At 42.4% G+C, this 21,661-nt stretch overlaps 1 protein-coding gene across 7 annotated transcripts in view; it reads left to right on the top strand.

Moving 5' to 3' along the window:
- The window catches only part of SETD5 (SET domain containing 5), a 158,213-nt gene that overhangs the window by 72,882 nt on the left and 63,670 nt on the right, over positions 1-21,661 (top strand). For 5 of the 7 annotated variants that reach the window (XM_033926164.1, XM_033926165.1, XM_033926170.1 and 2 more), the window contains exons 4-10: positions 6,890-6,995; positions 7,444-7,655; positions 8,103-8,161; positions 9,213-9,403; positions 11,356-11,394; positions 12,771-13,013; positions 15,449-15,597. In XM_033926164.1, the coding sequence (XP_033782055.1) occupies positions 6,890-6,995; positions 7,444-7,655; positions 8,103-8,161; positions 9,213-9,403; positions 11,356-11,394; positions 12,771-13,013; positions 15,449-15,597 (999 nt within the window). The remainder of the gene's footprint in view (positions 1-6,889; positions 6,996-7,443; positions 7,656-8,102; positions 8,162-9,212; positions 9,404-11,355; positions 11,395-12,770; positions 13,014-15,448; positions 15,598-21,661) is intronic. The other 2 variants (XM_033926167.1, XM_033926169.1) reach the window with 1 other exon arrangement.

Genomic DNA, 21,661 nt, shown 5'->3' on the forward strand with positions numbered 1-21,661 from the left:
TTCTCAATGGTTAATCCTCAGAATCAGTGGTTCCCAAACCTGTCCTGGGGGACCCCCAGCCAGTCAGGTTTTCAAGATATCCCTAATGAATATGCATGAGAGAGATTTGCATACCTGTCACTTCCATTATATGCAAATCTCTCTCATGCATATTCTTGAAAACCTGACTGGCGGGGGGTCCCCCAGGACAGGTTTGGGAACCACTGCTCAGAATGCTGCTCATTCCTCTGTTATACAAGCACTGTATGATCTTGTTCAAGTTTCAGTTAGATCCATGGCAGTCTGTTTTCTGCATGTTGTTTGCTGTGGCTGCAAAATTGGTCTGCAATTGCATCTCGAACTCATCTCAGCAGGCTTTTCTTTAGAATCTTCTTTTTGGGGAAGATCCCAAAAAGTTGGTAAAGGATTTAGGGGAATCCGGTCCACAACACTTGCTGGAAGACAAACCTCAAACTGCTTCTTGTTCAGCTTCTCCCAGGATGAGATTTTATAACGACAGATGACATTGACTGGGTAAATCTAATTCCTGTTAGTATTTTAAGTTTCAGGTGAAAAGTTGTTCCTTGGTTTGAGCAAAAGAGACTGGAAGCAGCTCCAGATTCGCTTAATGAGGCCCAGGGGTCGTCGTCCTCACCAGTAAAATTAGGAGGTCACATGGGCTGCCTTTTATAAGTAGTGAATCACTTTACATTAGTGACTTCTATTCCTCCTGTACCTTGCAGTTCTAAGCGGATTACAGTAGAAGATAGCTGGACATTTCCAGGAAGTTACAATTTAGGGGTCGGTTACATAGTAGAGGCAATGGTGAGAGAATCCAATGACTTCTGATCAGGATGATGGACATAGTCAAGACTGGCTTCAAACTAGAATTTTCCTGCTAAATCACAAATTTATTTTTAGTATTGCATTGTTAAGTACTGGAAAAGTGGCAGCAATTCAAAGCACTTTCTCCTACTTGTTAGAATTGGGGGTGCAGTAATATCTGTTCCCAGAGACCAGTGAGATGTGGGCCACTATTCAGTATATTTTATGGTCCCTTTAACCCTATTCTTTATTGAAAGGGGGTGAATTGATTTTTCAAAGTTCCCTGCTTTCATATAGGAACCCTGCTTTCTGTGATAGTGGCAGTTTGTCCAGGAGAGCTTCTCACTTCTCAGGATCTTACACAGGCATTATCTTCAATCTGGCAACCATATATAAGTTTCTCAGGCTTGCAAGTCTGGGTCAACATCAATTTCAAGGTGCATTTTTGGGCTCATCATTGCCCCAAGAATCTTTTCCAAAATCATGGTAGTAGTGGCAGCAAAATTCTGACAGGAAGGAATATTGGTCCATCCTTATTTTGATGACTGACTCAAAATAGCCAAGTTGAAGAATGAGAGTATTCAAGTCGCCTCTGAAGTCTCTTGGTTGAACTTTTAGAAAAGTTATCCATTTCACTCAGCATCTAGAATTTCTGGGTGCCAGATTAGATACCTAAGAGGGAAGGTTTTCTTTCCCTTACAGATGGTTCAAAACTCAGATCTGGGACTTATAGTTGCAGGTAGCTCCTGGGGCAATGCATTATATATTCTAAGCTTTGTGGCAGCCATTATAGAGGTAATACCTTGGCCACAGTTCCATATGAGTCCACTTCAGTGGTCTTTCCTCAGTCATTGGTACAAATCCAGAGTCAAGCAATAAACAGGTCTATTTTGATGGTGCTTGGGGAACTTGGTAAAAGGGATTGATCTGGAAGCACACAAGTAGATTTTGTCAATGGATGTTCTGGTTGGGGACCTCATTTTCAAGTTCACTGGTCTCAGGACATATGGACCAGTGTAGAGGTGTTTTGGTCAATCAATTGTCTGGTAATGTTGGTTGTCAGGAGGGCTCTGATTGCTTTCAGGGCACTAGGTAAGAGGCAGAATTTTTTTTTCTGATAATTCAGGGAGGGAGGGATCCACGGCAGTGGCAGGGGACGGGCAAGAAGGCGAGATCCCCGGCGGCAGCTTCTACAGATGGGTGGGAATATCCTCCGCGGCGCCAGGCCGTGTACCCCTAAGGGTATGCATATTGTGTGTTGAGAAACACTGGCCTAGTCATCTTGGTAGTGCCAGACTGGACCAGAAGACTGTGGTATGCTGACTTGGTATGTCTCAAATCTGATCAACCACAACACTTCTTAAGGAGAGAGACCTTCTATTTCAGGAGCTAGTAACAGTGGAGGATCCATCTCATTTCTCTCTTAAGGCATGGCCATTGAGAGGAATTGTCTGACATGTAAAGATTATGGGGAGGATGCCATTACCTCTCCTGTGTGCATATAAAAGATCTACTTACGTAGCATATATGAGAGTTTGTGTGTCTCCTCTTTGTATCTGTGTCACTAATTCTTTCATCTTTGTAAAAATGCCATAAGAAAGGCTTGACAGATATATTCTTAAAAGGTACATGTTAAGCAGGCAGATTGAGAAGACATCATTAGCTTCTCATGCAGAAAGAGGTTTGGTTTGTTAGGGGTGTGAATCACTTAACATCTCTGTTTAGGACTAAGAGGTTCTTTTTTGGAGACTGTGAAAGAGGGTCTCTTAAGGATTTCACTTTGAACATGCCTGCTGCAAGTTCCTGTTGCAGTCTCATGAGACTGCAAGGGGAACTCACATCAGGCATTTTGGATCACAGCTCTTAAGGGGCAGGAGCCTAGGAAGATCACTCCTGCCCCGCTTCACCGCTAGACCATCAGGGCTTTAAAGGTAAGGTCTGGAGTGGTCAGGGAGGCGGGGTAGTTTAGAGTCGACAGTGTTCAAATCCAAGCTAAAGGCCCACTTTTTGGAAACTGCTTTCAGCTCTTAATTCCAACTCACTGCCTTCAGACTAGAGAATGACACGGTGGCGGTTTACCCGCGGCCACCGCATTTTAGCCGCGGGTCACCCGCCGAAAACGGGGAAGAAAACTAGCAGTCGCTGCGGCGACGGGGACAAGGCCATTCACCGCAGTGAGGTATCAAGGATCGTGCGGTCCCCGCAGCCACCGCCCGCCCGCCCGTAGCATTTAGCCAGCTCCCTCCCTCCACCTCACCTTAAATTTCGAGTTTTCCGGCTTCCTTTTTTCCGAGCCGCACGTGTTCAAAAATCCGTGCATGCGCGGCTGCGCGAGTCAATCAATCTTCTCCTCTGACGCAACCGGAAACAGGAAGTTGCAGGAGAGGAGAAGTTTGATTGACTCGCGCAGCCGCGTGTGCACGGATTTTTGAACACGTGCGGCTCAGAAAAAAGGAAGCCGGAAAACTCGAAATTTAAGGTGAGGTGGAGGGAGGGAGCTGGCTAAATGCACAGCTTTTTGAACGCGTGCGGCTAGGGAAAAAGGAAGCCGGCAAACTCGGAACGAATATAAGGTGAGGTGGAGGGAGGGTGGGGGCTGCTGGACCATTCTTCATTACTTTGCCATACTAATTCCATTCTATGTTAGGTGCCACGGACTCAGATTCGAGTCCTAGCGATGATGAGTTAAAGATCCCAAAAGAAGCCAACTTCTAAATCCAGTGGTTAGAGCTACACTACACTCCTTGTGACCCTGGGCAAGTCACTTAATCCCTATTGCTTCTGACACAATGGGCAGTTCCAAAGACCAAGACTGGCCAGTGTCAAAGACAGGATGCTGAGCTTGATAGACCCTTAGTCTCCACTGTTTTTAGTGATCAACAAAGTTCTGTTTCTATAATCACCCTAATTCTGTTATCATTGGACTAGATATTCAAAATGATTTAAATGGCCAGGACAGGCTCCTGGCTGTTCAAATCATCTGTCCAGGGCTAACCAGGCATTTTCAATCTTCATGTTCAGCCCAAATGGTGTCACACAATTCAGCAAAAATACCCAATGTTGTTCCTCATAATTTAAATATTGCTCATAGAAGGAACAACATTGGGTATTTTTGCAAATGGAAGTTGGAGGGTTAATTCCCTTGAAACAGCCAATTGAGTGAAACATGAATTCATGCTGGGACACAAGATAGGTTGAATTTGTTTTGAATTTAAAAAGAAAAATGATCAATGAAGAATACTATAATGGCAAGAAAATATAATGATAAAACAGCAACTAATTTTGCCTATTTTTATATATTAAAAAAGTACTACATAAGGTGAATGTCCATATTGCTGTCTGTTGTTCTGCTGAGCACTGGCATTGAAACAGCAAAATGCATTTATTGCATACTTGTCCTCTGTCGCAAACATTATGGTGGTATATTAGTTGTGTTAATAAAAATTTATAAACAAAGCCCTGCCAGCTGAACATCTCTTTCTCTAGTTCAGCAGCAGGAACTTTGATTTATAAGAATGGAATACGCTAAATATTAGAGTACTAAGGCTTATATGGATGCTGCGGGGACGGTGACGGGGCGGTGAATGGGATGGCAGTGGCGGTGACGGGGCGGTGAAAGGGATGGCAGTGACGGTGACGGGGCGGTGAATGGAATGGCGGTGACGGGGCGGTGCAGAGGATGGTGGGACGGTGACGGGGCGGTGACGGGGACAGATTTTTTCCCCGTGTCATTCTCTACTTCAGACATCTAGACCCACTATAATCTCCCCAACCCTGAAATGTCCTGTCTAATTTAGATTGTAAGCTCTTCTGAGCAGGGACTGTCTATTGTATGTTAAAATATACAGTGCTACGTACACCTTTCAGCGCTATAGAAATAATAAATAGTAGTATTAGTAGTCGGCTGGGACAGGGCGTGGGAAGAATTGTTCCTGTCCCGACTCACCGCTGAACCACCAGAGCTTCAGGCAGGCTTAGGCGGGGGCGGAGGGTGGACACAGACCAGAGGACTCAAATATAAATTGAGGACCCCATTTTTTTGCCCCCAAAATCTCAGTTTATATTTGAGTATATACAGTTGTATTGTGTGTTTTTTATGTAACCTGCACAGATTTTGGGATGTGCGGGATAGTTAATATTTTTAAATAAATGATCGATCAATCTCCATAAGACGCACTTGACCATAAGATGCACCCTAGATTTAGAGGAGGAAAACAAGAAAACAAACATTCTGAACCAGTTTCTCCCTGCCAGGCTCTGTACCCTGTCCCCCTCTGGTGGTCTAGTGGTAGGCCGGGACAGGGCACAGAGCAGGCAGGCTTAGTGACAGGCAGGCCCCCCCTTAAATCATACCCCCATGTGCCTCCCAGTTCCTTAAATCATTCCCTCATACCCCACGTGCCCACCAGTTTTCTTAAATCATCCCCCATACCCCCCATGTACCTTAAATCATTCCCCCCTTACCTTAAATCATTCCCCCATATCCCCACATGCCCCCCGTACCTTAAATCATCTCCCCATAGAACCACATGCCTCCCAATACCTTAAATCATCCCCCGTACCTTAAATCATCCCCCATACCCCCCACATGCTCCCCGTACCTTAAATCATCCCCTCATACAACCATGTGCCCCCCAGTATCTTAAATCATCCCCCCACGTACCCCACAATACCTTTTTTAATCATCCCCCCGTACCTTTAATCGTACCCCCTTGGTACCTTTTTAAATTCCTCCCTCCTTAGTCGTCTATCATCTACCCATTACTGCACTAATAATAACAAAAGAACCTCCACTTTGACCACCTATCAACTCTACTACAAACCACCTCACCCTCAACAACCCGCTAAATGTCTATAAGATCTACAACCTACCTCTCTAGCTAATCATTGTAACTCTGTTTTTAAATTAACCTTTTGTAATCCGCCTTGAACCGCAAGGTAATGGCGGAATAGAAATCCCTAATGTAATGTAATGTAATGTAATCTTTCCCAGCCAGCAGCGCACAGGCACAGAGATCAGGAGCAAGTCCTTCGCGTTCCTGCTTGGGCTCACGCCGATCTCCAAATGGCTGCAGTCAGTTCTTGCAAGTCCTTCGAGAGCTGACTGCAGCCATTTGGAGATCGGTGCGGGCCCAGGCGGGAGCACGGAGGGCTTGCTCCTGATCTCTGCGTTTCTGACATGTGGTTCCGCTGGCCTGGAAATTCGCCGGACCACCAGTTATGACAGCAGCGAGCGGGTGGGTTTTAAAGATGCAGTGGTGGTGGGGTTTAAAAATGTGCGGCGGGGGGAGTGTCAGGTGGGGGTTAAAAAGATGCAGTGGCGGCAGCGGGCTTAACAAATTCGTATCTTCACTTCATAAGACACTTACATTTCCACCCCCTTTTTGGGGTGGAAAAAGTGCGTCTTATGGAGCGAAAAATACGGTACTCTCTGCCGAGTGATAATTGTCAGATGCTGTTTAAATCTGGCCCTCAAGAAGTTGAAGTATAGGATTGCAGCAACAGAGTTAGACTTTTCTGCAGGATGTGGGTGATACTATACAAATATAGAAATGTAAAGACTACCCACTTACAATAGGTTTACCTTCTGAAAGATGTCAGTCAGTCTTGGCAGGATATGAGCCAGTGAAGATGTTGTATCTAGACCCTTTAGTTTTTAGTGTATTCTATGCTTACATGGACTCCTACTGGGGTGGTAACACCATGACACTTTACAGCTTCTGAGGATTTTTACCCGTTTTTAACTCCCCTGGTATGTGAAGCTCACCCGTTGCAGCTGTAGGCCTTTGATCAGAAACCACAGACCACAGCTCTTCCTGGCACTCACTATGTGGTCGCCCAAAGTCTGATCATTAGGTGGCACTGTTGTATACTAGCTGAGGTTCCTTCCTCTCTCCCTCCCTCAGGCTGTAAATACTGTCTTTGAAGAACCAGAGCCTTGGCTGACTTAGGAACTGGACGCAGCCATATGCTGATGAATCCAGAACAGTCTACATAGGATTTATATTCTGGACTAGAATCTTAATGATAAATAATAGTGGCATGTTGTCTACTTATTGTTTCTGTATGTGGGTGATTTCTGCAGACCAGAGTCAGTGGAAGCAAGTCCAGCTGTCAGTGAGAAGGCTGCCTACACCAGTCATGGTTATGGGAGTATGCAAAGTCATGGCTATAGAGGGCTACCTTATGCTGTGAGTACTTCAGAAGCTAATTCTCTTCTTCATTATGGCATGCTGAGCTCTTTGTATAGTTTGCTAGGGAGCTTTCCAAATTCATTCCCTGTTATGCATCATACAAGCCCAATATTGTGCAACCTAACATAGTTAACTCCCGCACGACTGGTTTAGAGCCAGTATTCTGGAACCATAAATATTCTTTCTGTGTAGTGGATGACTATGTCTCTTTAATGTAAATTATAATTCCTCCACTGTAATTTGCACCCTTAGACTCTTGAGTCTAGTTGGTACTCTAGCTGTCTATCTCTTTTCAGAAGATTAAATAGTAATGTTACAGAAGATTTATGCCTGCATTTTTGGCATGGATCATGGTATTGCCTGCAGAAGAATGTTAAGTCACGTCAGCTATGATGAAGGTGCATATGCCTCGGACCTCACTGACAAAATTCTCATGTGTTTCCAGGATCATAACTATGGAGCTCCGCCCCCACCAACACCCCCAGCTTCCCCGCCAGTCCAGGCCATCATCCCTCGGGCAAAACTGAACGGTTTGCATTCACAGGATGAGGAGAACTCTGGAGACAGTGATACATCTTCAGAAGGAGATTCCATCCCTAGCTGGTGTCACTGCAGTCTGCCCCAAGATGGCTTCCTCCTGAAGTGTGAGAAGTGCAGGTGGGTTTCCTCTTTTCATAGTCTTAGTTTCACAATAGCCGCCTGAAATGCAAAGCAGTTGTGCATTGGCCACCAGGTGGTCAGTAAAGATTTTAGAAATTACACAGATCGAGGCTCTTTACAGGACATGACGAGCCTTTGAATTCTGTCATAGTAAAGAAGGTTTTCATGCTGTGACACGTAAATACGTTATTTTTCCAGCAGAATACTGACTTGTGGTTATCCCGTAACAGCCTTATCCTCTGCTTAGTGATTCCAACCAAGTTCCTTAACTACCTTGAGCTCACTTAATTCACAAGCTCCCTGAAGAATCCTTTGTGTATATTGGTGGTGATCAAATAATTGTAGCTTAGAGCATTCAAAGGTCAATTATTGTTACTGGGAGAGTAATATTGTCTTTGGTTTTGCATATCTATCTTGTAATCTCTTATCTGTGTTAACTTGCAGGGGTGTGAACAGAGGAAAAGTGATCCGACTTCAGCACAGAAAACAGGACATCATCTCGGGTAAGAGAGACCACTCCTGTGCTCTGCTCTGCACTATTTTATTTGACTAGTAGAACTGTGCACCTTTCTTTCTTTCTCTCTCTTTCTTTTTTCCTCTCTTTCGTTTTCTTTCTTTTTTTCTCTTTCTTTCTCTCTTTCATTTTCTTCCTTTTTCTCTTTTTTTCTCTTTCTCTCTTCCTTTTTCTTTCTTTCTTTTTCTCTCTCTTTTTCTTTCTCTTTCTCTCTTTTTCTTTCTTTCTTTCCTTCTCTCTTTTTCTTTCTCTCTTTCTTTCTTTCTTTTTCTTTCTTTCTTTCTCTCTTTCTTTTTCTTTCTTTCTCTTTCTTTTTATCTCTCTCTTTTTCTTTCTCTCTTTCATTTTCTTTCTTTTTCTCTTTCTTTCTCTCTTCCTTTTTCTTTTTCTCTCTCTTTTTCTTTCTTTCTTTCTTTCTCTCTCTCTTTCTCTTTCTTTCTTTCTCTCTTTCTTTTTCTTTCTCTTTCTCTTTCTTTTTCTCTCTCTCTTTCTTTCTTTCTCTCTAAATCTACAGCAGTTCAGGTTTTAGTATCAGGGTTTTCTGCAGGAAGGAGCACGGGTTCTAAGATCATCTGATATGGTTGCTGCACTGATTGCACCTCAGTAGCACCTTCCGCTTTTAATCTGATGTTCTCTTAGACACTTCAGAGATGCTTCGCTGGGACCAGGTTACTCTCAAGACTTCATGCCAGATGTTGTATTTTAAGTAATGGCTATTTGAATATTTCCTCTCTAGGTTTGAAGGTTTTGTTGCAATTTTCTCTTCCCTGTTGAGCTGGGAGGTGGGAAAGGATATACGTTTTGGCTGAGTACCTTGCCTGTTCCCCATTCTCCCTTCCTTTCACTTTCCTCTACTGAAGTGCAGAGTTTGTCAGTAAATCCTGAGTCCTGAGTCTGTAAGAGGAAGTGACTACAGAAACTTCTGTTCTTGGGGAGCTTATAAGGTAGATGACTGGGGTGAAAAGCCTGAACTAAACTGGCTACCTTTGGACTGCATATTGCTTGGATAAATATAGCATTCTGCTTCTCCCTCCACACAGCAGGTGGAGAAAGCAGTGCTGCTGAGAGTTGGGATGAAGAACTCTCCCCATCTACGGTGCTCTACACAGCAACCCAGCACACGCCCACGAGCATCACCCTTACTGTCAACAGGGTCAGGAGAGCCAAACCAAAAAAGAGGAAGAAGAGCACTGAGAAAGTTCGTACAGCACCTAAGGCTAAGAAAATCAAGGTGTGTATCAAAGCTTAGAAATCATATGAAAAGCAGATTATATTGATGCAGGAAACCTGTAAATGATAAAGACCTGAAAGGTCCATCCTGTCTGCCCAATAGTTACTCATTATAAATTCATGATTAAATTGATTTGGCTTTTTTCCTTGATATTTCTGGGCCACAGACCATAGAAACCTGCACAGTACTGTTCTTGGGTTCCAATTCCTGGAGTTGCTGTCGAAGCTCACTCTAGCCCAGACATGGGCAACTCCAGTCCTTGAGGGCCGGAATCCAATTGGGTTTTCAGGATTTTCCCAATGAATATGCATTGAAAGCAGTGCCTGCAAATAGATCTCTGCATATTCATTGGGGAAATCCTGAAAGCCCTCGAGGACCGGAGTTGCCCATGTCTGCTCTAAGTTATCTGAACCGTCATTAATTGTAAAAGTCTGCCCAGCGCAGTCCTCATGTTCTAAATTACCCATCAAAGGCCTTCCCAGCCCATCCTAAATCAAATTGCCATATATGGGGCATAAACCGTGCAAATCTGTCCAGTACCGGCCCTAGTTCTTCAATTTGTACCATTCATTTTCTAATTAGAGATCTACTGTGTACTTGTTTCCTTCTTAGAAAATCTGAATTCATGCATTGTCTTTCTTTTATAACAGCAACACCTGTTTTGTTTTTTTCTTTCCTGCTTTGCCCCTCTTCTACTACTTTTCACTTCCTCTGAGTCACAAATTTCTCTCTCTTTACAGCACTTCATGTTTGGGAGGTCAGACATTATGTACCTTCAACTACAGCAGACCCTCAATATTCGTGGGGGTTAGAGGCAGAGCCGACCCACGAATATTGAAATAACTTTCAGGGCTGGCTCTGACTCACCTCCGCCTCCCTCCTGCGTCCCGGACCTTCCACAGACCTTACCTGGTGGTCTAGTGGCAATGCGGGGCAGGATAGATCGGCCTATGCTCCTGCCCCATGCAGAGCTGTCATCAAAATGGCTGCTGCGAGTTCCCGTTGTAGTATCGCGAATAACCGAATCCACGAATCCTGAAACCATAGTTGCAATCAGTCCTGTTTCAGGGATTGTCATATCCCTGTCTGTCCCTTTGTTTATGTACCTTTTGTTCGACTTAAGAAGAAACTGATGTATTTCAATAATACTGATACACTTTCTCATTCTGAATCATGCAAGAGTCTTGAACGGGAGCTTGAGAATTCTTTGAATGGAGTAGTAGCCTAGAAGCAGATTGTGAACCAAACAAGCCAAATTTGGCTTCTCTCATTGATGCTTTTTGTGACCTTGGCCAAGTCAATTCACCCTCTCTTTAGCTCAGATACGACTTAGATTGTGAGCTCTCTGGAATAAGGAAATTATTGCACCTACTGGTTAGAGCAGCACTTGCGAATTTGGGCAAGTCGCAATTCTCACAAACGTAGATTGTAAACCTATATGGTCAGACCATATTTTCGGTCACAGCTACAACATTATGGGATGCTCTTCCATCACATCTTTGTCATGAAACATCATCATCTAAATTTAAGTCTAGCCTTCAAACTTTTTTATTTAAATTTGCATATCATATGATACCCTAAGAATCTTTGAATTAGCTATTTATCTTGTAATCTGAGTAAGGACCTATTTATATACATTCCTTGCCTTTTCCCCTCATACTCTTTCCTATCAAGATATTGTAGTTCTTCCCTCTGTTTCTTTTACAATTTTGCCCTATTATGCCTTATTTATGTTTTATGTCTTAGCTTTTTTAAATTTTATTGTCCCCTCCACCCATTATTTTTAATGGTACACCGCCCAAACAATTTTTGATTGGTATATCAAGACTAAAATAAACTTGAAACTTATGTAACCGCTGAAAAGTCTTGAACTTAATCCAAATCAGTCTCTTCCTTCATATTTGGAAAAAGCATGTAATAAATCTAAAATCCAAATTTTTTTTTTTTTGTAGGCTTTTCGAGAAGGTTCACGCAAGTCCTTGAGAATGAAGGTAGGTAGTGAGCTATTCAGCTAATAGCTCTTTCTGATGTCATGGAGATGGTGCCTGGTCACTCATTTGTCAATTCACCTATGGTGCTTGTTCTCTTAAAAGGAAAAAAAGATTGGCACAGCAAAAGAATATTAAATATGTATTGTGATGTTTTTGTTTAATTGCTGCAGGTCTTGCAGAAATTTCACTGACTCCTTTAATTTTGGCATTATATAGAACTTCTTGTTCCCTCTTTGTTGCTTGTTGTCTTATATGCTTTTTGGAAATGGAAGTAATTCTCTTATATATCCCTGCATAGATTGTTTGCTAGAATGTGCTAGTGTCTACAGGGAGAAGAATTTGAAGTGGGGAAAAAAGAAACTGTACTGGTTAAAAAGTGATACCATATATACTCAAATATAAACCGAGATTTTTGGACCAAAAAAATGGCTCAAAAATGGGGATCTTGGCTTATATTGTGTCATCACCCACCTGCCCCCCTCCTAGACTTTTTACAGGCTTCCGCTGGGCCTGCCATATGGCCTGGTAGGGTGGGCCGAGATAGGAGGGATCCTTCCTGTCTTCTGTCCTGGCCAATTGCCAATTTTTTTTATCTTCCTCCCACCTCCCCCTGCGTACCTTTTTGAATCCCTGGTGGTCCAGCAGTGTACCGGGCAGGAGTGAACTATCCTCTCTCCTGCTCGGCACTGAGCTGCTCGTTGAATGACTGCCATTCAGTGAGTGGCTCAGCGCCGGGAAGGAACGAGGATAGCTCGCCCATACCCAGTACACCTCTGGGCCATGAGAACTTGAGGCGACCATTCAGGGAGGGGCTGAGCATGGGGCAGGAGTGCGGAAAGCTTGCTCCTGCTCGGTTTACCACTGGACCACCAGGGATTCAAAAAGGTACGCAAGGGGAGGCAGGAGTGAGGTAAAACAAAAAAACCAGGAGATGGGAGGGATCCCTCCTGTTCTGGCCCACCAGGTCATACAGCAGGTCCAGTGGAAGCCTGCAGGACATCGAGAGAGAGGGAGCTGGGTGCAGAGCCTGGTAGGGAGTGAGGGAGACTGAATGCAGAGCTTGGCAGGATAGGGAGCGGGGAAGGCAGGACACATGAATATTATACAATCACTCACCCCCACCCCCCTCCTCCGTCTTATATTCGAGTCAACGTTTTTTTCCTCCTTTTTTTTGAGGGGAAAGGGTACCTCATCTTATACTCGGATCAACTTATATTTGAGTATATGCAGTAAATTAAGAAATAATGTTATGGATTATTTAACCAGTTACATGAAACATGTATGATGAGACCTATATCTCTGCATATGAAATTAATCTCTTCAATAAAATGATTTAAAATGGAAATTAAAAAAAAAAAAAATGTTTCCTTCTACAGAATTCTCCTTCTGAAGCTCACACTCTGGATGAAAATACCACAGAGGGCTGGGAAAACCGTATCCGGTTATGGACAGATCAGTATGAAGAAGCCTTCACAAACCAGTATAGTGCAGATGTGCAGAATCTGTTGGAGCGGCATCTCCGATCCGGTAAAGAATTGGTAGGCAAAACTGCTGCCATGGACACCATCAATAAAACGGAATTGACCTGCAATAACACAGTCGTGGGCTCCCAGATGCAGGTAAGGGCAGACTTTTTTAGTCTGATGAGGAAAGTAGCATGTACACAGAGAACATTAATACCACTGCACCACTGACTTTGTGTTTAAAACAAAGTGTACATTCAGTCATCTGGCTATACTGGGCCAGCTGTTCCCAACAAAACTAATTTTAGCTGTTTTCTTCATCCAGGAGTTATTAAAAAAAGGGATGGTTAACAAAACTAAGAATGTTTTAATGCCTCTGTATCGCTCTATGGTGCGACCTTACCTGGAGTATTGCGTTCAATTCTGGTCTCCTTATCTCAGGAAAGATATAGCGGTACTAGAAAAGATTCAAAGAGCGAACAAGATGATAAACGGATGGAACTCCTCTCGCATGAGGAAAGACTAAAAAGGTTGGGGCTCTTCAGCTCGGAAAAGAGACGGCTGAGGGGAGATAGGTTGAAGTCTACAAAATCCTGAGTGGAGTAGAACGGGTACAAGTGGATCGATTTTTCACTCCATCAAAAATTACAAAGACTAGGGGACACTCAATGAAGTTACAGGGAAATATTTTCAAAACCAATAGAAGGAAATATTTTTTCACTCGGAGACTAGTTAAGCTCTGGTAAGAGCATAGCTGGTTTTAAGAAAGGTTTGGATAAGTTCCTGGAAGAAAAGTTCATAATCTGTTATTGAGAAAAACACAGGGGAAGCCACTGCTTGCCCTGGATCGGTAGCATGGCATGTTGCTACTCTTTGGGATTCTAGAATCTTGTTACTCTGGGATTCCGGAATCTTGCTATTCTGTATGGAATGTTGCTACCAGGGCTGTGGAGTCGGAGTTGAGGAGTCGGAGTCGGAGGAAATTTCGGGTATCTGGAGTCGGAGTCGGAGTCTGAAGTACAAAAAACTGAGGAGTCGGAGTCGGAACATTTATCTACCGACTCCACAGCCCTGGTTGCTACACTTTGGGATTCTAGAATCTTGTTACTCTGGGATTCTGAAATCTTGCTATTCTGTATGGAATGTTGCTACCAGGGCTGTGGAGTCGGAGTCAAGGAGTCGGAGGAAATTTCGGGTATCTGGAGTCGGAGTCGGAGTCTGAAGTACAAAAAACTGAGGAGTCGGAGTCGGAACATTTATCTACCGACTCCACAGCCCTGGTTGCTACACTTTGGGATTCTAGAATCTTGTTACTCTCTGGGATTCCGGAATCTTGCTATTCTTTGAGATTCTGTATGGAATGTTGCTACTCTTTGGGTTTTGGCCAGGTACTAGTGACCTGGATTGGCCACCTTGAGAATGGGCTACTGGGCTTGATGGACCCAGTAAGGCTATTCATATGTTATGTTCTTATGTAGACCAGTGTCTCTCAAACTTTATTAGCTCCAGCATACTAAACTGAACAAATGTTTTTCTTGGCACATTATAATTGGAATTATAAAATTGCAAAACTAACAAAAAATTTTATTTCAGTTATTTATTTAAAATTCTTTAAGCTATGTATAGGTAATTGTAACAACGGTGAAAATAAAGTAGAGGGAATAGAATTGCTAATCAACTTTTTTTTTTTCAAATTCTTTATTCATTTTTCCATCTTACATCAAGAACACAATATTACATCATTTAAACCTTATAAACATCACTTGTATTTCTTCTAACATCATCTTAAAAACATAAATTTATACCCTCCCCACCCACCCTTTCCACAAATATTTTATTCAAAAATATCATATAAATATTATATTCTTAACTATTGATCAAACCTTTAATATAACTTTATACCCTCCCCCTCCCCCTATGTATAAGAGTACTTTCAGTGGATAATGGTGTCAACTTGATGGAAGATGCTTGTTTTTGAGTGTAAATTAACTGAAAACGTGACTCAGTGGTCGGTTGACAAGCAAGCATGCATTTCATCATCTACCATCGGCAGTTCTCTTTTTTTTTTTTTGCTTAATTTCTGTCATAGCTGAAAATCCAAACGGTAGCAAAGCCATGATTGCTTTGTTGCTCAAGTTGGGATAAATACTGTGTAAAAATAACACTAAAATTACTTGCTGTTAGTTTTCAAGGACCAATCATGTCAAAGAATTATGTTTGACTAGGCAGTTGTATCCTTATGCACACAAACGCCATCTATTCTAGTGTATACTTATGGAGGGAATTTTTTCAAATAAAGTAAAATCCTGAAATCTCTCATGGCACACCCGGAATCTCTTCAGGTCACACCAGTGCCTTGGCACACAGTTTGAGAGACACCAATCTAGACTCTTCGTGACTACACTTGAGAGAGGGTGTATTAGGTAATGTGCTTATAGGTGTGTAGTCTTGTCATTTCCTGTCCCTTTCAAATTACCTCTCATCTCTCTTGATTGCATGGATGGCTGGTTAAGTCTTGTGTTTCAGCAGATCACAGCTAAATGCATGTTGTGCCATGTAAGCAAGTGCTTTTTTTGTTGTTGTTCTTTCAGTTGCAGCTAGGAAGAGTGACTCGAGTGCAAAAACACCGGAAGATTCTTCGGGCAGCAAGGGAGCTAGCATTAGACTCACTGATCATTGAATACAGAGGGAAGGTCATGTTACGACAGCAGTTCGAAGTCAATGGGCACTTCTTCAAAAAGTAAGAATATGTTTAAACCCAGATTCATACTGTAGAACTGCAAATAAAAATTGAGATAATGCAGCCTCACTTTTTCACCACAGTTACAAGGAAAAATGTTTGTATTTAAATTGTACACAGCACTTAAAAGAGTTCACTTGACTGCAGTTAGTGATGGCAATTTTGACATTTTATTTATTGGGCCTATAACAAAAAATGCATACCTAGAGAAAACGTTGCAGTTTGCAAGTTAGCACAAAATTTTATATAGGAATGATGCATTTGACTTAAAGCCAGCAAATGAAAATTAGAATTGATCTGCTGTAATTCTTCTACCCATGTCTAAACATGTATTGTTTGTATGTGGGCTGCATTTGTCTTAATGGGGCCTGTTTACTAACCATTTATAACAACATGTATTTTGGTAAATAGGACTAAAAGTGCCCAAGGAAGTTAATTGAGATGCTCAAATGTACATGAGTGGCTAGGAAGGACGGTAGTGGGTTTTTTATGTGTGTGGTGGTGGTGGTGGGCGAGCGAGCGGTTGGGTGTTCGGATAAAATTTGTAAAATGAGAAGTTCTGTTTGTTTCTTTGTTTTAGCTCCTGTTGTTCTGATTGTACATTTGCTGTGTTGTATGTGTTTGCTGGTTTGACATGCTCTGAATATTGTTTCTTCACACTCATATGTACACTGTTTGCTTGACATTTCAATAAACTATCTCCATTAAAATAAAATTTTAAAAAAATACATGGAGCAGAAATTTTGGAACTAAAATCTGAGGTCTTGGGATTTGTAAGATCAATAACCTATTACGTAGAAAGGCATACCTATGAATTAGAGAGTTGCGCAGGACAGAAATTAAACCCATCCCTGCTGGAATTGAATCTGTCCCTGCCCACAAGTAATCTCTTCCATCCCCGCCCGTCCCCATAAACTTCAGAAGTAGTTATTTCATTTAATTATGCTACTGAATTAGAGGCTCTGCTAGAGACCCATTTACAAATAAGCAAAGACGCTTTTTAATTTTGAAATATTAACTGGGAAGAATGCATACTTTGTAAATAGTCCTCTGCCAGAGCCTCTAATGTAAATATAAATACGCCAGCTGATGAGGACCCTCAACTATATCAGCTGAAGACTTCCTCTGAAGGTGGCCAAAATACTTTTTACCAAGCTCGGCAGGCAGCAGCAACAACATCCCTTAGCCACAGATGCTGGCATCTCAGTGGCTCAATGACTGTTACCCTTGGTGGAAGAGAGTTCTGGCTACCTTTGGAGGAGGTCCTCAGCTGGCGGTGCTTAGGAATCCCCCACCAGTTATAGTAAGAGTCAGTAAGTACTTCAACACTGGAGAAATATAACCAGAAATGCATTTCCTTTTCTGTTGAACACAGTGCAAAGACATCTCTTATATACATTTCCCAAAGCTAACATATTTCAGTCAGTAAATTCCTTTTTTTTTTTACCTTTGTTGTCTGGAGATTTATTTTTCCATCATATTGGTTCTAGTTTCTCTTTTTTCTGCTTTCTTTCCTCCTGTCTTCTCCAAATTCTTCTTTGAGCAGTTGCTGTCCATTGGTCTTTTCTTCTCTCTTCTGTCTTGTTCCATTCCCTCACTACATATGCCTCTGAGATATTAACCTTTCCATTTAGCTATTTCCTCCCTTTAATCCACTCAAATTTCATCCTCTTTCCTTCACTTTTTAGCTACCTATCAAATTTCTATCTTCTTCTCTCACCCACTCTTCTGTTCCCTTCCATTTTCCCAATTACCATTTTTTTACCCACTATAATCACTATTCCTCTGCTTCTTCATTTCCCTGCCAACCCCCTCCTCTCACCTCTCTCACATAGTGCCACCATGCCACATCTCTCCCTCCCTTCCCTCCACCACCATGACCAACATTCTTCTCTCTTGCATCCCTTTCTATCTGTCTCATCCTTCTCTCTCCATAACATCCAATATTTATCCCTTCTTCCTCTCCAACGCCATGTCCAACAATTTTTCCACTTTCTTCCTTTCTCCATGTGTACCATCTCTTTCCCTCCTCCATGCACCCAAATCCAATCATTCTCCTCTATCTCTTCCCTCCCCCACTAGCAGCATCTCTCTTGCCCTCATTTCCCATCGCTCCAGCATCTCTCTTACCCTCCCCCCCCCCACCTATGCAGTTACTTTTTCTAAAACATGCTGCCAGCAGCAGTTTCTGCACACTGCTAGTGGCTGACTTGGAATGCTTCCCTTTGATGTGTTTTGCCGTAGCGTGAAGGCAGCCAGTATTGAAATGTTCCCGTGCAGCTCTCTACTATGAATAGTGGAATAAAAAAAATAAATTATATTCTCTCATCCATCTATATATTTATACTCTCTCCATCCCATCCTAAATTTTCTGTCTTCATAGCTCAGGTTGTGTTGCTTTGATGATCTGTTTTTACAGTATACCATCAAAGAACTGGTAACGTTTTTACCTTGTGAATAAGAAGAGGCTGAGTCTACATACCTAGGTGGTGCTGAAAGAATCCCACTACTTATACTTCTCAGCCAGAGGGCTCTGTTTTTGTCATGATTTGGAAGCGAGTGTGTGCTATAGAAAATGCAATTTAGGGAAGCGTTACTTATTCCAGTCTGGGGTGATGCATTAAAGAGGAAACCTGAGGGCAGAGAAAATTATCACTCCTATTGTTGATAGCTTGAGTGTGAAAGTAGCATTGATGGTTATGAAGCTGTTTTGTCTTGCTGCCTCCCACCTTTCACTATTTTAAGATGCTGAAATGTTGTTGGCAGAATTGACCGGCTGTAAAATCTATTCTGGTTGTGCTCTGTCTGCCATAACTAGTGTGTGGTTTGTAATTCATGGCAAATATTCCATGAAAAAGTTCATGGTATAGGAGCACAACATAGTAAAATCAATATATGTTAAAAAAAAAAAACAAAAAAAGTTTTGTACCTAGTGATGTTTTTATTTTGAATTATTGTGTAATTGGTTATCTCAGGACATGCAGGCAGTATATTCTCAAAGATGGGTGACGCCATCCATGGAGCCACGATATGGAAAGTGCAAAAGTGTACTACCACATTAAATTTTTTCAGAAACTGAAAACTACCCATACCGCACATGCGCCGGTGCCTTCCCGGCCAGCATCAGCTCGCAGGACCATCAGTTCTCGGTTTTCTGCAGAGCTGAGAAGCCATATTTTTGGAGCTACTCCAAAGTACATCAGACTGTACCTTTTTTTATGCCTTGCTAACTTTATTTTCTTCAATATTATGATTTTCTTTCAAATTTTATCTTATTTTCCTTTAATTTTTTTCCATTTTCGGTTTTTGGGCCTTCTGGCCCCATAGAGCCTATTTTTAGGCCAGGATCGTCAACTGTTTTTCCGTATACGATCTTCTCAATGTTCTTTTTGATTTTGCATTGGCAGTTTTTCCCTCAATGTCCAAGCCTTCTAGTGGGTTTAAGAAATGCACGCTGTGCAACAGGACCATCTTGGGCACTGATCTGCACAGTTGATGCCTACAGTGTCTGGAATCCTGTAAGCATTGCTGCCAGCTGCAAAAAAGATCCCTGAAGGCTAGATGACTCCAGCACGAAAAACGTTTTGGTTCTTAGTCGGAAACATAGAGAATGTCCGCTATCTCTTGACACCAAAGCCCAGAGACCAACATCGACATTGACGCCCTGCTTCGATGTCTGCTTTGTCTTCTTTGCCTCCATCTGAGACGCCTTCTAAGAACACTAAGACATGCAAGCATGCTTCCCCACCTCAAAGAATGCTGGAGTCTTCTAATGTCAACTCCATCGACGCTCTCCAAGCATCTCTAGTCACCAACGCCTTTACACCCCTTGGCATCTGCTGTACCAATGTCCATCACGGTACTAGTTCCATTGAACCAGGAGCAAGTCAGAGAACTAGTGCAGACACAAGCAGCTCATGCCACCACTGTGACACCACCGGTACCAGCCCAGCCTAAGCATCACTCTTCAAGGTCATTGAGGACCAGGTCACGCACTCCCCATCAATGTAATGTAATGTAATGTAATTTATTTCTTATATACCGCTACATCCGTTAGGTTCTAAGCGGTTTGAAGAAAATATACATTAAGATTATAAATGAGAAGTAAGAAGGTACTTAAAAAATTCCCTTACTGTCCCGAAGGCTCACAATCTAACTAAAGTACCTGGAAATCAACACCAGTCAAGAACCAGAACATCTAGACATTGGAGTTCCTCTTCCCATTTGACGTCTGATAGGCATCATCGACGATCCTGCAGTACTTCCAGTACACCATCGTCACAGTCGGCATTCTCCTCATCGACATACATCCAGGTATCGATTATTGAACAGTCTTCCTTACCACCACCAGGCATCAAAGGGTATGACTCAGATTTTGTCTCATCATACCTACTCTGAGTGCCTGGACATCTCAGTAGAGGAATCTATCCTCTACTGAGGATATGGGTATGAGGATATGGGTCAGAGGATAGTTTATCCTCTGACCCATATCTATCACCACCTCGTAGGAGATCACCTCTAGAGAGTCTTATCTTTCACATGTTTCATCTGTCAAATGGGTCAGGCTTTTCCAATAAAAATGGAGTCAGAGTCTTGAGCCCAAGGCAAAACTCTTCGACGCCTTAGATTATCAGATTCCAAAAGATTGTCTGAAACTGCCCTTCATAACCTGATGAAAGATCAAATGTTTAAAAATTAAGTGGCCCCACTTCTGGTCCCAGTGGCACCCAGAAAACTGGATTCTCTTTACAAAGTACAGTCTTGTCTAGGATTTGATAAACCTCAGTTGCAACACCAATTCCTCCTGGTAGAGTCTACACTTAAGAAAGCTAGTAGTGCCAGATCTTATGCTAGCACTCCTCCAGGAAGAGAGGGATGAACCATGGACGAGTTTGGGAAATTTCTCTTTCAAAATTCCATGCTTATCAGCTGGATCCTTAGCTGTAATTTCTACATGAAGTCATTAATCCAACAGCTAACCCAATTTTTGTCTGATGACCAACTTCCAACACATCTCTCTCTAATAATTTATTGGAAACCAGAAAGTTTATGGCCCGGTATGTTTTTGATGCCTTTGATGTAACCTCTAGAGCAGGGGTGTCAAAGTCCCTCCTCGAGGGCCGCAATCCAGTCAGGATTTCCCTAATGAATATGCATGAGATCTATTAGCATACAATTAAAGCAGTGCATCCAAATAGATCTCATGCATATTCATTGGGGAAATCCTGAAAACCCGACTGGATTGCAGCCCTCGAGGAGGGACTCTGACATCCCTGCTCTAGAGCATCAGCCCTTTCTATCACCATGAGAAGGAAAGCTTAGCTATGGTTCTCAGACCTCGACTAAAATGTTCAAGTCTAATTAGCCAACATATCATGCCTAGGAGATGAGTTGTTTGGTGAAAAGATCGAAGAGGCTGCCCAGAAAATCACCAGACATGAGCAGAATATGTCTACTCTATCTGCTTCAAAAGCTTCCAGATCTCAACTTCCCAATTGGTACTTCTATCCTAGATATTCTTCCTCCTCATAGACAAAAGGAGATATGTACCATCCTTCACTACATCAAGAGCTCCTACAGAGAGAAGACCTAGGCAGCTCAATCCCAACCACAGCAAAAGACACAATAGTCTTTTTGATCAGCTTCTGGAGAGCTTAGTCTGCATTCTGCAATATCTCTCTTCCACTCTGCCAATTGGTCTCTCATCATATCAGACACTTGTGTTCTCAAAATTGTAAAACAAAGATATGCTCTTCAACTATGGAGCATACCTCCAAACAATCCTCCAAAAGAGTCTTCTTTAATTTCCCAGCAGAGGAAAACTCTGCATCAGAAGATACTAACAGCAGATGCCTCCATGTTTGGATGGGAAGCCCACCTAGACGGCCTTCATAAGGTACTTGGAGTGTTAGAAAAATCTTTCCACATCAGTCTTCTAGAGCTGCAAGCGATTTGCACTGCTATTTGGACCTTTCAAGATTGCTTTCTCAACCAAGTAATACTGATCCAGACAGACAACTTCAATAGCTTATCTATGTTTCACTCCCACTGAGGACATTTATGA

This window comes from Geotrypetes seraphini, chromosome 17 (genome assembly GCF_902459505.1).
Source record: "Geotrypetes seraphini chromosome 17, aGeoSer1.1, whole genome shotgun sequence".
In the NCBI taxonomy this organism is placed as follows: domain Eukaryota; kingdom Metazoa; phylum Chordata; class Amphibia; order Gymnophiona; family Dermophiidae; genus Geotrypetes; species Geotrypetes seraphini.